The following is a 15,557-nucleotide window of genomic DNA, read 5'->3' as shown; positions in this document are numbered from 1 at the left end:
GACTTGGCTGCCTTTGAGTCCGGATTGGCAAATACATGGCACAGCTCGCCTGCCAATCAATGTCTATGGGTCACTAGCTAATCACGGCACTCTTTCCCACTGAGACCAGATGTGACCTCGGAATCCTTCTAGACCTAATGCTCCAGGCAGCAGGGACCAGCATCTGGAGAGCTGGTTTCAGCTGAGAGACGAATCACTGCAGGCCCTTGTGCGGGTCTCTGGGCTTATTCTCAAGCCCTCGTGGCTCAGCGTGGCCACTGGACATACCAAGCACCTCGCTGCTCTTTGTCTCCTTCACATTCACCCTGCAGATGCTTCTCTTTAGAGGATCAGCCTTGAGGACAACCACATTCACAGAAACTATGAGCTTCAAGTGCTCACTTGAGCATTGTTTTCTATAAAATACCAACTCTCCTGAAGACAGTTCCACATACTCAGGCTTTGCCAGTAGAAAATAATTATGCTTTTTGGTCTTAATTAGCCAGAGCTTTGCCATTTTGCATCTCTTTCCTAAGATAGCAGGTTCTCCTGGGGGTCTTAGAAGCTTTCTTGCAGAAAGGTTTGTTTGCTGTGTTCTGGTTGGGTGGGTGAGGATGGGATTGGCAGGTGTCCTTAGCTGTATTTGTGTGTTACTTTGGGTTAAACAGAAGCATCTAGCTTAGGTTATAGAACCTCCTTCAAACAGGGGCAGGGACCACAAGTAGAGGAAAAGCAATTCCATAAGATCATTCATAGCTGAAGAGTCCCTGACCGCCTCTGCCTCCCACCTTCACAGGCAGGGTGGCCATTCTTCTCTCCTGAAGCTAAAGTCCTGTATTCTGGTCACTTCCGCACAGTAAGTGTGTATCCTCTGAAATAAGTTTCAGCAGTTAGTCTTGGTAAAAGGGCCCCTTGCCTTATTGAAGACTACCGTTCACTTCCCCCTCAACCTTCTCCAGGGTGTTTTTCCAGGATCTCTCCCCAGCCCACATTCCCAGCCCTTTCCTGGGCTGTGGCCCTCATCTGAGAGAATCTTGGGTTCTCCTCCTCAGCATCCAGGCAGTGGCATGCAGAGTTGGTCAAAAGGCACAAGGGCCAGTCCTGGTAAAACGGGAGCAGCTTTGGCAAGTGTGCAGGGACCGCTGAGTTCTGTTCTTCCCTGGCCCCATTTTCCTGTCCCTCTCAGTGTTCCTGATAAAACACTTGCCAAGTATTTGCCAGACAATTACTTGTGCCACGGAGGAGAACCAAAGTGTGTGTTCAAGGAAATCACAACCTAGTGGGAGGAACCTCAAGTGCCCCTCAATATCAGAATCATGTACCAAGTGCTGGGTTGACAGATGAGAGACAAGGTGGGGAGTGAGCAAGAAGGGGGGGGCAGAAGGGTCGCCAGGGGCGGGCTGGGGGGGCCGACAGAACAGGTGCAGGTCAGCTCCTTGAAGGCAACGCAGAGCTTCCCAGGGAGAGAGGGCGGGGAGGGCACCCGGGTGACAGGGGATAGCCTGTGTACATGCACGGTGGTGTGAGGGTCAGCCTGTCCGGTGTCATGTGGTTGATTATTCCAAGGGGCTCTCAGGGAGAGTCATGAGAGACAAAGGGGGGAAGGCAGTATGAGCCCAGAGTGGGGGTCTGCACCTCATCCCTGGGCACCGGGGAGCCACTGGCATGATTTAAGTAAAAACGTAACATGGACTAATCCTCTGGCTGTAGTCTTGAGTGGCCCTGGGTGGCAGGGGGCAAGAGGCCAAAGAAGAGAAGTGAGGAGGAAGCTGCCTTCCATCGAATTAGTCCACAGCTCCTTGAAGATGGGCCCTCAGAGGATGCATTCCTCCTGTGCCAAGGCAGCAAGACCCCCTGTCCCTTCCACAAACCCTCTGCTGCAGTCTCACGGGTGATCACGGGATCCCAGATGGTGTGGGCATGCCGCCTCCACTCCCAGAGGCATCACCCGTCTTTCCCGACTCCTCTGTAGCACAGCCAAATTAACTGTGCGGCAGACATGGAGGTGCGCTGCTCAGATCTCCCTTCTGGGAAGAACTTGCTGATTAGCTGCAGGGAGTGCAGTGAGCTGAGAGTCTCCAGCTGTTAGCGCTGTCAGGGTCAGCTCTAGCTTTTGAACGGAGGCCAAGCTCTTCCCAGGCAGCCCCAGCCAGCGGCTGAGCATGGTGGGTTCTCTAGGGCCTAGCCATTTCTGCACAGATTGGGACTCTTCTAATAGGAAAGCTTTGCTTTGGAGCTCCTGTTGGTTTGGCCTGGACTTGGTCAGATTTGCAGCGCCATCTGAGGTATTCTCTGCCCAATCCTGCTCCCTCCCCTTGTACCTTTTGCAGCTATTACCCTCCAGAACACTGTTAGCACTCCTCACACTGCCCCTGCAGCTGCACCCCAGGGAATCCAACTGGCGCACTTGAAAATATGATCAGTCCTGGTGTTGGTCCAGGAGGACAACAGGGAAATAACTGATCTGTGCGCCGCGGGCGTGGATGATCTGATTTACAAGGTGCAGCTTGTTCACCTGCAGGCTAGGCTCAACCGCCAGACTTTGTCGCAGCCCCCCTTCTGGCTGTGGTGCAGCCAGCCATCCTACGCACCATCACCCAGGAGCCAGAACCTCGGCACCTGTGTCTTCAGAGCAAAAGGAGGAGACTAGGCTTTCTCCTAATTCCCTGTTAAAACCAGTGTTTGTTTGAAGACCTGCCTTCTCCACCAGTGCCTGACAGATCACGCCTTCTCCAGAGATGGTGCCCTTCTTCTGGAAGACTTTCATGGAAACCTTGTTTTAACATACCCCGTCGTCCTGATGTTCATATAAGTGGCCAACATGGACTGTAATGGGGCAGTGGGGGTCATCTCACCATAAGAAGCAATCACAACAGTGTAGCTGAGAGCGGATGAGGGCCTGAATTACGGCAGACCATGGGAAGGGAGTGGAGGTGGCACTGGAGAGCAGGCCAGATAGGGGACACGTCCAGAATGCATTGGATTTCATCACTGGGGCATGGGGAGGGATGAGGAGTCACCAGCAGCCACCATGAGTCTGACTTCGGTTTCTGGGCGGATGGGGATGCATTTACTGAGTTGTGGGCCCAGGAGGAGTTAGAGGTCATCTGGGGGAGAAAAGTGACTTCAGTTCAGCATCTTTTGACTTGGAGATGCCAGTGGGACATCTGAAAGAGGACACCCCAGTTGGCTTTTGTTTTCTTTAGTTCTGCTTGCTAAATCAGAGAGAACCAACACCATGTCAGAGGCTGCCGCTTGCCCGCTTCCCCTTTGTCCTTCTGCTGAGCTTTCTCCAGCCTCTTGCCCTCAGGCGAGACAGGGGCCAGCGGCTCAGTCTGCCCGGGGCTCTCGGGCAGGCTCTTAACACAGCAGGGCCCTTCAGATGCTCCACAGCGGGGCCCTTCAGAAGCTCCATAACTGACAACCGCAGGCCCACCGCCTGCCAGCATCTGTTCACAGAGACACGGCATCACAAACTCTCCGGACTGGAAGGGATGATGGAGCTCACCCTTTCCAGCCCTGGGGTTGGCATTTTCAGACTGTTCTAGCAATTCAAGAGTTCCTCCTTCTACTGTGTGGAAGACTGTCCCTTCTGACTTCCTCTTGCTGCTGAAGACATGGTTTACTGTGGGCCTCCTTCCTAAGGAGAAGCACGCTGGTCTCATTTTTGTGGACCCAGCAGTGAGGGACAGGGCGAGGCCGTATTTGAGAACACAAGTTCTTTTAGTCCTTCACACTACAGCTAGGAGAATGGTCTCCATGGTTACGGCAGCTTCTCAGAGATGTCTAAGTTTGTATTTTCTGTATTGCTATAACTGTCTAATTTATGAATAATCTGTTTAGGTAACCTGCTAGAAAGTTTCTGCATGTACATGAGTATCAAGAAATATATATTTATATATGTTCAGAACAAAAAAAGTAGGTTGATAGGCATTTGGGGTACATTTTTTTTCTCCCACTATAAAAAGAAATTAAGATTGACTTAAAAAATTTCAAGTTAAGCAAGATTCAATGAAAGAACCTGCTTTCAGGTTCTTCAAAGGCCTGTGAGCCAGAAAGGGCTGGAGCTAACCTAATTATGTTTTCTTTAATGTGAAATAGCTATTTGCCTGACATTCCATCTGCATCTTGCCATCACATTCAAATGGCTAGGACATTGATTTTTTTTTTTTCTCGGGCTCCCTTTGAACATGAAAGTGTTTTCTCCTGTTTTTTTTTTTTTTTTTTCTCCTTGTGAGAACAGTGATAAGACTGGATCGATAATTACATTGTTGGATAAAAATGAATATAAATTTTATTGAAAAACAACACCAGCAACAATGTGGGGAAAGCATACGCAACAGCCACTGGCCCACACAGCTCAGTGCACACGTAGAGAAGCCATCAGCTTTTAAGATTTCCAACTACTTATTCCCAATAAAAAGAAATTATAGACCTCTGATAAATGGATGTGGTTCACAGATGCACGCCACCTTTGAAAACTTTGCCAGTTGCAAATGACTCTGCAATATGGTTACCCTGTGTTTGCTGTGGGCGAACTGGTATATTGCAAAAAGTAATTGGTTTGGAGAGGATTTCGTCCTTCCAGTTAGCATGCCATCTGAAACTCCAGACCACTGGGGAGACTTGTCTACTTTCCAAGTCCTTTGACAAGAGGATTTCACAAACTTTCTTGACAACGTGTCCCTCCTGCTTAACAACAGGAAGTAGTTCTTTACGTGTAGTCTAAATCCTTCATACTTCAGTTAATCTATTTCCTTTTAATCTCAGCAGGCTGTGAGAAGTTTGTCTTGGTGGGACAATGTAACATAAGGGGAGCACACAATGATCATAATCAGATTGCAAATGGAGCCCAGCTGTGCTGGTGGCACTTCTGAAATAAGCTGAAAAAAAGTTAATTGTAGCTGTGGTTGTAGCCCCTCTGCCCCACCACTCCCCCACCCGCCTGTACCCTTGGCACCCTTCTGCCTGTGGCCTGGGGACTGCTGTACTGGGAGTTGCTAGCAAACACTCTTGAGTTCCTTCACTGGCATAGCAATGCGTGTAGTCAGAACTGTCCCATCCAGTCCCACGTCCTGTGTTTCTGTTTCAAGAAGAGATTTCTGCGCACGACACTCCTAATTTCTATCCCCTTCTATATCTTCTCACCACGCCAGGCGGTCCCTTGGGGTCCCCTCACAGCTTGTGCTTGGCAGAGATGTGCTCGGTGTACACACGAGGAAGCGCAGAGAAGCCACGAGAACGCATCCTGCGATTTTAACATAAACATCTCAAGAGCATTTTTATCAAGTTCTGCGTAAAGCCGGGTGATGCATCCAGCCTTGGAGAGGTTTGCAGCGCCGGCAGCTTCGCATTTCTGCCACCAGGGGGCGCTCGTGCCATTCCGCCGGCAACTGGGACTCGTCGACCAGGAAACAAAGATGAGGATTTGAATAAAAGCCTTCAAAATGCAACCCCGAATTTCTACCCTGAGCAGCATGCATGTAAAAATTCATGAAGACTGGGTTTCATGTCATGTATTCTCACTTCAATGGAAAGAAAAGCAGGTGATTTTCAGCCTACAGCTGTCTTTACAAAGGGGGTGCCTGGTTAACCAGGAGGGAGGGGCATGCCCTGCGGGTGCTTTGAGAGGCGGCCTCCTTTCTAGTGCTGAGAACAGCTCCTATTTTGCTAGGCGGCAACTCCTGCATGCTCCAGAATGTACTGATCAATTATATTGTTTATTAAAAGATACATCTTTTATCAAAAGATCTTCAGCAGGACTAGCGTGGCAGTCAGCGCTGGGTCCAGTGAGTGACATGAGTCACAGAAGGCACTTCTTATTTTGATGAAACACAGCACATTTCTTTCAGCCCGTAAAATCAAAGATGAGCAAAAAGGCTGTTTTCAGGGTGTAAAATCTCCTCTTGCTTCCCTGTGGTGGTGCACAGTGATTACGTCTTCAGGGCCTTTGCGCATTTTTCAGGCGTGAGTGACAAAGCATGGGCTGGGGGCCTGAGCGGCAAAGCCTCAGAGGGCGCTGGACAGAGGCCAGGGCAGCTCATCCTCCAAGGGCTATGCCCCTCATGCTGGAGATCCCCAGTCTGGTGGACGATGGGCACCCTCATACGCTGGCTCTGGGCCAGGTCCATGCTGAGTGGCAGTGGGGACCTTGAGAAGAGGGACCCTAGGGGATGATGGACTGAAGTGTCAGAGCCTGGAACTTGAGAGAGGCCTGGAGTGGGGGAGGCTGCTAGTCCACCCACCTTCAGACACTTTCAGTTCTGGATGGCAGGGGCTGGGCCCCTTGGTTCACCTCTGTAGTCCCAGCATCTACTGCAGTGCCTGGCACTTACTAAGTGCCCACGAGCATTTGTGGATACATGGATGTGAGGCTGAATGCAGAGGAGGCTATGAGGATCCAAGCTGGCCCTGGCTGTAGCTGAGCCTGGGGCACGTGGAGCAGCAGTGGGGAGGGGTGCTATGCAGAGCTGGCTCTCTTGGGGGTCACAGAGCTGGGGAAGCCAGGAAGTCGGCCCTGGACACGCAGGCCTCTCTCCATCCATCCCTCCTTCTCAGCTGCCCTGGCTGGAGCCAACCTTTCTGCTGTTGCCATGGCAACGTAAGCCCGAGGTGCTGCTGTGGGCCAGCTGGGCAGCTGAGACTTATCAGGCCAAGCCTGAGCAGACAAGGGGTCTGGAACTGTCCCCACAGAAGGTGGACAGAGAAAGAGAGGAAGGGAGATGGGGTAGAGCTTTTTCTCAGAGACAAGCACCAAAACTGCTCCCAGGACAGGTGGAGGTACCCCCAGCGGTGGCTTTGCTGGTAGGGACACTGGGGGTAGGCAGAGCCCCATTACTGTGCGAGTCTCCGTGGCAATGCTGCAGCTGCCTGCCTCACTGATCTCCTGCCCAGGGCTGTATTTAGGGCTATTGACAAAGCCCCTATGGAGCGGGGTGGGGGCCTGGAGGGCCCAGTAAGGCCACAGCATTGGAGGTCTGACACTCAGACTCAGGCTGCAGGACTGCCCGTAGTATCCCTCCATCCCCTGGCCCCTCCCGTGACCCCCAGGAGTGTACCCTGGCTGCTCCTTGCTTTGCAGTCTCCTCACAGTCTTATGGTTGTCATACTCCCAGCTAAACACAGGGACCGTGGAGACTACCAGCCTCCAGCTGGTCGTGGGCTCCTGAAGAGCAAGATGTGGCCAATGAAGAGGCAGCAGGAAGGTGGAAGACAGTCTGGTCTGGGAAGAGACAACAGTCAAACATCCCCTGGGGGCCAGGAGGTGTCGAGGAACACTGTGCTGCTACTTGAAAGGAGCTTTATGATTTGAGAAAGACTCAGCCTTGCAAATCATCTCCTCCTTGGGTGTGGAGGCGAAGCCTCTCACCATCACACGCAAAGCTCTCAGCGTGGGTAACATTCTTGCTTTCCCACCTCGACCCTACGACGACGACAGCAGCAGCATTAGTACGAGAAGGGGGCATCTGGGCACTGGTGGACAGCTTACAATACCTTGGATTTACATAGCACCTTTTTCTTCTAAAGGGCCTTTGCCTCCATCCCCTCGGCCAAGGCCACAACTGAGTGAAGACTTCAGAACACAAACATCACAGCTCTGGCGGCAGAGCAGGGAGACGGAGGCAGAGGCTCAGGAGTGAATGCATGCAGGCTCCGTGGTGTCCAGGGCTCTCTGCACCGCCCTGGGGCCCTCCCGGGGCAGGTCTGGCCTTAACCTCTGGGAGGGTGTGCTGGGCACAGGCCCTCACTGGGCATTCACTTTGTACTTGAGGATGTAGGAGTAGAAGCTGTGGTTGGCATTCTCGAGCACCATGACATAGACTTCTTGGCAGCCGGCTGTGCTGCAGCTGCCCTCCCAGTAACCCTCGTGGTTCAGGGTCAGGGGCCATGTGTCCTGCCCCTTCACCAGGGCTTTGGCGACACCATGCAGCTTCAATTTGAATGGGATGTTCCGGTTGGCAGGAAGCACACCCGACAGAGGCTCCAGCAGCTCATTGTCCTGCCCCCAGTTGCCAAAGCTCTCAGGAAACACGGGCCAGTTCACCTTGGTGTTGGCACAGCACAGGAGGTAATTGAAGACAAAGATGTAGTTGCCCGGTTCCTGCCTTTTCTTGACAAAGATCTTGAGGGCAAACTTGCCGGCATGGGGCAGCTGGACTTTCAGCTCGGTCCGCTTCTCCCGGTGCAGCTGGAAGATGTAGCGCCGCTGCGTCTCCTCGGTGACAGGGCCATCGTCTCCATGCAGGGAAGCCAGGACACTGATGCCCTCCTCCACGCCGAAGCTGACGGAGCAGCGTCCATCGCTGGTGTGGATGATGGGGTCCGGATGGGAGGGCTTCACAATGCCCATCTGCTCCGAGAACCAGCTGGGGCCCACAGGCTGGTGAAGCTCAGCTGGCAGCCGGACACCCATGTCCACATAGTTGCACTTGAGTGTGTACTCCAGCACTGAGCTGTAGATGTCGGAGTTGCCTTTAGCAAAGATCTGCAGCTTGTGGGTGCCCAGGGTAGGAGGATACACCTCCAGCTTCATCCCGTCCTTCCTAAGGCTCAGCAGCCCATGCTCCTGCTTGCCATTGAGCATAAACATGAACAGCGTTGGGGCACAGCTCTCAATGGTGACTGTGGCCTTTCCGTTCACTGTGGAGAGAGAAGTTGGGGTCAGGTGAGATAGGTCCAGTATGTGCTGATTGCTGGTAGATGCTTCACAACTGGCTCTCTGCAGGAAAAAGCCCTGACTTGAAGTGTTTACCCATCTATGCGGTGTAAATACTTTCACCATGATCGATTCTAAGAAACCAACATGATGTCACTGAACACGGTCTTAGCCAGCTGCAGCATACCCCGGGAAGGGTTCCTCTGCCCCTTAGGTGGATCTCTTTGAGAAAGCTGAAAGCTGGGGGTCGCAAGAAAACTTTGCCCCCAGCTGTGTGTGCTCATCCCCTCAAAATTTGATTCACATTAGTTGAAGGCTTAGCCTGATCCCAGAGCAGAGCAGAGGGCCAGGCGCAGAAAGGACATCACCTCCTCCAAGACTCAGGTCCCGTATTTACCCCATTCCTTCCAGCATCTGTTCATTAGGGTGTGCACAGCTGTCATGTCAACACATTATCTTAAAATCTAGTTGGAGTTGCTTCACTCCAGAGGGCTACGCTCAGAGGGTGGGTGCAGGGTGCTTCCCCACCATGCTTCTCACATGCGTGTGCCTGAGCCGTGTTTCTGGAATGGACCTCTGAAGACTCAGTGCATGCACAGGAGGAGTCTTTGACCTCTCCCTTCCCTCTTCCTCTCCCCCTGCCCTGCGCTTCTATCTTCCCCTGTCCTGGCCATGGATTTTCAGGGACAGGCGGTCAGTTCCCTAGTCATTGCAGCCCACAAGGACTCACTTGCCTGACCTTTCCTAGCTCCCAGGACCACAGGGAGGGGCAGTAGCTTCTCTAAGAGCCTGGCTTCACCTTCTCTCAGAAGCTGGTCACCTGCCCCTGGTCCTAGCAACCTCCCCAGCCTGGTTCATGGAAGAGTGCAAGGGAAGGAGACAGACTGTCCAGCTCATGCTCACTGGTGACCTTTCCCCAGCCTGGGCTCAGATGCTCCTGCTGGGGAGGCAGAACGCTGTGCCCGGCCTCTAGGTCGAGCGCTCCTGAGACTCCATCTAACCTGCATGAAGTGCCTATGCCGGGCTGCCCAGCCACTCCATCCTGTGACAGCTGTCACCTCAGGAATGAGACACCCCCCATGGGCCAGCAGGACAGGATGGAACTGCCCTCCTGTCCTGGGAGAACCCTGCTGTTTGGACCCTGACACACAGATCCCAGCTCTGCCTGGCCCATGTCCTCCCTGCCAGGAGTCTGAGATGAGAATACAGCTTCTATTGGGCACCTGTTGGGGAGGTTGCGTGTAGCCAGCATGGAGGCCATCTTTTTTTCCTGCTGTGTAAGCTGAGAGAGACTTGCCAGGCTCTGGACCCTTCCTCCCTGGCTCCTGTGACAGGCTGGGCTGTGCACTCGGCCCTAGGGTGCAAGGAGACCTGCAGCCTCTGACATGCCTCCTTCTCGGTTTATGCTAGTGCGCATGGGCTTCTGTCCTTGCAGATAGGACCTACAGCCACATTCTGCCCTGACAGCCTGACAGCCTTGGCTGCGTCAGGAGCCCCGCACACCTACACATGCCACAGGCCCTACACTGGGCTTGCGGGCCCTTGCTGAGGCCCTGGCCCAGCCACCTGCTGCGGGTTACCTGTTCTGATCATGGGGGTCTCCGGGTGGGCACTCAGCATGCCCTTGTTGTAGAATTCACTCTTGTGGTACATGTTGTTCTCAAACTGCCTCAGAGATTGAGGGGGTTTCAGCAGCTGCCAATTCTTGTTGTCTGGGAAGTGGTCCTCGATGAACAGCGCGGGATGGGTGAGGAAGTAGAACTCGTTGTAGCTGCAGTGGAGGGAAAGCTGGTCAGCGGCCACCCTCACCTGCCCTGTAGGGCACTCCCACAGCAGGACCTTGGGGGCCTGCTCTTGGCTAACACACTCACGGGAGGGATCCTGTTGACACCGGAATGGGAGGAGGAACTATCTCCAACCCTAATATGGGCACTGGAGACATCTCAGTGGCTGCTTCTAGAAACTGGAGCCAAGGCAAGGTCTGATGCCCTAGGGTGTCCAGGGGGGAATGGGCTCCCCCGGCTCTCAAAGACAAACAGAAATTTGAAGAGAGCAAAGGTGTCAGTAACCTGTGGACCAGGTGCCAGGCAGGGGGATTGTGGGAAGGCAGAGAGGCAAGATGCTTGAATTCACTCCCTCCCATCTTGTCTCTGTGCCTGTGCAGCTGGGTGGCTGGGGGCTTCTGTGGCTCCCTGGAGGTCAGTGATGGGGATCAAGAGAAGAATGGGGAGGCTTGTCTGAGATGGCAGAGGCTTCCCTGTGCCTAAGGGGAGCAATGTTCAGAGAACGGAGGTAAAGGACAGGTCTGTGAGCATGCCGCCCCGTGTGAAGGACGTGTGTGCACGTGGCTTGTGCTTGTCCTGGGGTTGGGGGTGTCAAGATTTAAGCTGCAAAAATCAGACAGGATGCTTTCATTTTTCAAACAAAAAGGAATCTGGGCTGCTGGTGGATGTCACATTCCACGAAAATGTTGTTCAGTCCTGGAGGACAGAAATGCTCCACGTCCTGCATCCCAGCCATCCACTGACAGCACCTCTCCGCACAAAGCCATAGCCCTTTCCTCAGAGATGTGATGTGGTCTCACTCAGCCCAGCTCGAAGGAACCCGCATCGGGGAGGCAGTGGGAGAACATTCTGGCATCCACAAATAATAATACAGGCAATGGGCCAAAGGCCTGAGGGGAACCTACCGACAATTACAGAGGCATCTCTGCCCCACCTCGCCTCACAGGTGTCCTGTGGGCGAGCAGATGCTGCAGGCTTCAAGGCTTTGGTGGAGGCAGCAGCAGGAGCCAGAGGGGGGATGTAGCCGGTGGAGGTGAGGCAGTGAAAGGCCTGGGCGCTCACAGTCGGCCTAGGCTAGCTCGCCTAAGAGTGCAGAAGGCGGGGCGCACGGGCAGCAGGTGGAGGCCACCTGGCTGTCCTTCCCCTAGCTGGCCTTCTCCACCTGCCGCCTCCTTCAACCTTGTGCCTCCCCCACTTCCACCGACCAGACACCCAGCAGAACTGTGACTGGTACTTACAGGAAGGTGAACTTGGAGGTGGTGGTATCCACCAGGCCGCTGCCCCAGGTGCTGTCTACCAGGTGCCATCTGCCCTCCAGGTGCACAGCATTCCAGGCGTGGTCAAACTCCCCAGAGAAACTCTGGCCTGTCTGGTAGCCGAAGCCCTTGGAGTAGCCAGGCACGGTCATGCACTGCACTCCAGCGATCCTGAGGGCGGGACAGGGGTCTGAGGGGGGATGCCTGCTGGGGCTGGCCCCCGCAAATCAGTCTGTCTGTGGCCCCGGGCCTCAGGGACATCTGCTGCGCACCAGTCCCTCCTGTATCTCCTTTCTCCTGCCACTCACGCACTCACATGTACCCAGCCTTGAGGGCTTTTATCTCTGGGGGTGGAGACAGGGGGACACAGAGCTGGCTGGTCCTGCTGGTGCAGACTGGCTGCATTCCCCGTCTGGTCCTCCCCTGAGACTGTTCAAATCACTTCTGCAGTCTCTCCTCAGAGCCTGCTTGACATGCCCTGCGAGCATCTCTCCAGGAGGAAGAACTGGGGGTAAGCTGAGGATGACCTCAAGGACACAGAAGCAGTGAAATGATGATGTTCTGGAAATGCCTGCAGGGAAGGGGTGACAGCTGCTGGGAGAACCAGGTCGCCTCTGGACATGTGACTGGGGATGTAGGTCTATGAGACCCAGGTGGGTGTCAGCAGGGAGCTGGTCGTGAGGGTGCAGAAGAAAGCTGAGACCCTGCTACGTCCTCCCAAGGACCCAAGGGCCAGGCAGCTGGTGTCTCCAGCCCCCACCTCAGGGGACTGGCCCACTGCCAGGATCACTCAGTTGTGATGGACAGGTCATCTCATCCTCTGTGAATACAGTTTAAGAGCCACCACGGTGCACTGAAGGTCATTGGCTGGCTGAGTGCCCTGGCCATGATTTTGGAGTCTCCTTCAGCTGTCTGATGGGGAATGGAAATGCTGACCAGTGGACCCGAGTTTTAGAGTCCTTTTGAAAGTGTGTTCCCCCAGTGCTCACAACCAAGCTGGCACCACCATTTTCTTGGGAACTGGGCAGTGGAGGATAGGTGCTGCTTACATTTGGGGACCACATAAAATGAGGCATTTGGAGTTGAAACCCTGAGCCCAGGTCTGGGCTGTGGGCACTACCCCAAGGCCAAAGCAAGACCCATGAATGTCCTGCCATGGCCAGCTGGCCCTCCTGCTCAGCATCCTTACCCCCCAGGTGACAGCTGAGGACATGGATCATGTGGACAATTCCCCTGCTCATTTGACCTAGGGGACACCCCATGCTAGCCCTTTTGGGGCCCCTTCCTCAAGACATTTGGTATAATAAGTACACAAATCTGTGAGCTTGAGGATGTACATGGCACCCCTTTGATGGGGCTCCTCCAAGCACCACACAAGCTGCCCAGCCCTGCACATGGCACTGACCCTGTGCTCTGACCAATGAACTGAGTCTGCAGTCTGGGATGTCACCCAGGCCCATTCCAGTGCAGAGGCCCCTCGGGGGCCGGTCCTTCCACAGACCAGGTCTGCAGCTTCAGCTGCTCTCGGCAAGAGGGCTGGGGAGCCTCTGGGTAATGAGGCAAAATGGCCAGGCGTTGACTACAGCAATGGGGCGAAACTTCCCCATAAAAATGAACATTTAATTAAAAATTAGCAGAATGTTAGATTAAATATCACCAACTTACATCTACATATCATTTGTTGAGAGTCATTGAGACAAAATGCAGTGCAGATTCTAATTTCCCTGCTAAGGGTGTTGCTTCATGTGCATATAATGATTATGTTCTACCACCTCTGCCTTAACTTTCCCTCACTTGCAGAGGGTCTGGGCCACTCATGCTGAGGTTACTGAGGAGCTTGGGAGTTTTGCAGCCCCCTCCCTTCTTCCTGCACTTCCCAGCAGGAGGTTCAAGCTTCCCAGGCTCTCTATAGAATCCCAGGAGAACACTGCAGCTGGGCCCTGAGGGAAGGATTTTGGGAGTACTTGGGGAATGGGGGCAGACAGAAGGAGAAACTAGACCCTGGTGTCAGGATTGCGGTGGACAGAGGCGCCCTGGGAGGGGAGGAAGTGCAGTGCACACCTGAGCGTCCTCTGCCACCTTCTCTGTAACAGAGCATGGAGGGGACGCAGCGAGGGGGTGTTCCCAGGATGGGGAGACATGCGTGTCTTCATAGTAGTGGAGAAAACAACCAGGAGAGAGGGGAGGGTTAAAAGCAAGGCCAGAGGGTGGGATGGAGGTGTGGGTGGGGGGTGGGCCTTCAACAGGAGGCAGCCCCTCCGAGACTGGGTAAGGAGAAGAAATATTGGGAAGAACATTTAACGAGGTGAGTAGTGCTTCTGACGCAGTGTTAATCGACAAGAGCACATGCGACTCTACGATCAGTACAAACATCTGTGTGCACGAACACACTCGCATGTTTCTGTATGGAGATGGGGGGCGGGGGAAGGATGCAGGGACACAGAAGACACAAGAGTCACCCCAACTCTTGATGGGTGATTTAATTTTCTTCTTTAAAATTCTCTATATTTTCTAAAATTTTAATAGTGATTATGTGTGGCTTAAGAATTGGAAAAAATCCATAAATACTACTTAAAATTATGTTCTTTGGTGAATTATTTTCCTTTCTTGCCCAGAACATCTGTGCATATTGATTTCTTGTATGACGTGGAGAGAGAAGGGGAGTCCTGTGAAGCGGTATTTACAGAATGACTTGTTTTGCATTAAGGGGACCAGTGTCATTGGAGCTGTGCACCTCTGGACATACTGGTGCTCATCCTCCGCTAAGGGCCATCTGGGTCAAAGAAGGAAGGAGAAGCATTTGGCTTCCACATGCCCTCCAGGTGTTGGGGTAAATTGGAGTGGGCACTGACTGGGCAGTGGTGCCCGGCTCAAACTGCCTGAATGTCTGCCTGGGAGAAGCCGTGTCCTGGGCAGTGTGCCCAGGGTCATAACCTCCCACTGAGGGGGTGAAATGTAGGTAAGTTCTGAAGAACCAAGTGGGGGAGCAGCAGGGAGCGCCTCCCCACAACCCTGGGAAGGGCTGGAGGAGGAGGAAGCGAGTGGCAGGGACGTCCACCTGTACTGCTCTGAGCTGGAGTGGACAGCCACCGGGCTGAGCCAGGCCATCAGGGCTCCACTCCCAGCTCTAAGCTTGCCAGGCTCACCAGGGGCAAAAAGAAAGTTGGCATTAAATCATCTCCAGAGGTTGATTCTCCTCTGTCAGGTCGAGGAGAATTTGGAAGGGCCATGGGGAGTGCCCGGGGCAGAAAAAAGATGAAATAAAATACTCAGCTGTAAGCTTATGCCAAGTTTGACTATGACGTGAGGAGATTTTATTAGCTGGCAGACGAATTGGACAAAGGAAGTCATAATGTAAAGCATTATTGTTAACAATCCATAATTCTCATGAAAAATAAAATGATCCATATGACAATGATTGTAGAATTAGTAGGAGTTCTGTGTCCAACCACTAGTTACTAGTCAGGATGACATGGCCTTTTGATATCAAAAGATCACTGACTGTATGCGCTGTGTACAAGGCACGGTAGCAGGCACAGAGAATACTCTAACATGACAAGGCATGACATGACATGACAGCAGAATGCAACATAATAAAATATAATACTATAAAAATAAAACTTAGTGACTGCTCTAGGTGTGCTCATAGTTGATGGGTGAGCCGTCACTAAAATGCCATAACAAAGCCCTGGAGAGCCCCAAGGAGGGAGAATTAACTTTGCTGGCAGGAGCAGGAGAGCACCGAAGAAGGGGCAGAGGATGAGGAACATTTCCACTTCCTGGAGAGCTCTGACCCGTCTTCCTCGAGCCCAGCATATCACCCCAGGAGACCTATTTAACAACCTTGGGCTGCAGAATCTTGGCTTTTACATTCAACAGTCT

At 53.2% G+C, this 15,557-nt stretch overlaps 1 protein-coding gene across 1 annotated transcript in view; it reads right to left on the bottom strand.

The window, feature by feature from the left end:
• Positions 1 to 7,397: 7,397 nt before the first annotated feature.
• KY (kyphoscoliosis peptidase) overlaps positions 7,398 to 15,557 on the bottom strand; it is a 40,360-nt gene continuing 32,200 nt past the window's right edge. The window contains exons 9-11 of the mRNA XM_063114770.1: positions 11,658 to 11,846; positions 10,216 to 10,406; positions 7,398 to 8,619 (exon numbers count right to left, since the gene is read on the bottom strand). Of these exons, the coding sequence (XP_062970840.1) occupies positions 7,724 to 8,619; positions 10,216 to 10,406; positions 11,658 to 11,846 (1,276 nt within the window). The 3' untranslated portion in view covers positions 7,398 to 7,723. The remainder of the gene's footprint in view (positions 8,620 to 10,215; positions 10,407 to 11,657; positions 11,847 to 15,557) is intronic.

Source organism: Cynocephalus volans, chromosome 11 (genome assembly GCF_027409185.1).
Source record: "Cynocephalus volans isolate mCynVol1 chromosome 11, mCynVol1.pri, whole genome shotgun sequence".
NCBI classification, from domain to species: Eukaryota; Metazoa; Chordata; class Mammalia; order Dermoptera; family Cynocephalidae; genus Cynocephalus; species Cynocephalus volans.
This window is presented reverse-complemented; position numbering and strand designations above follow the sequence as displayed.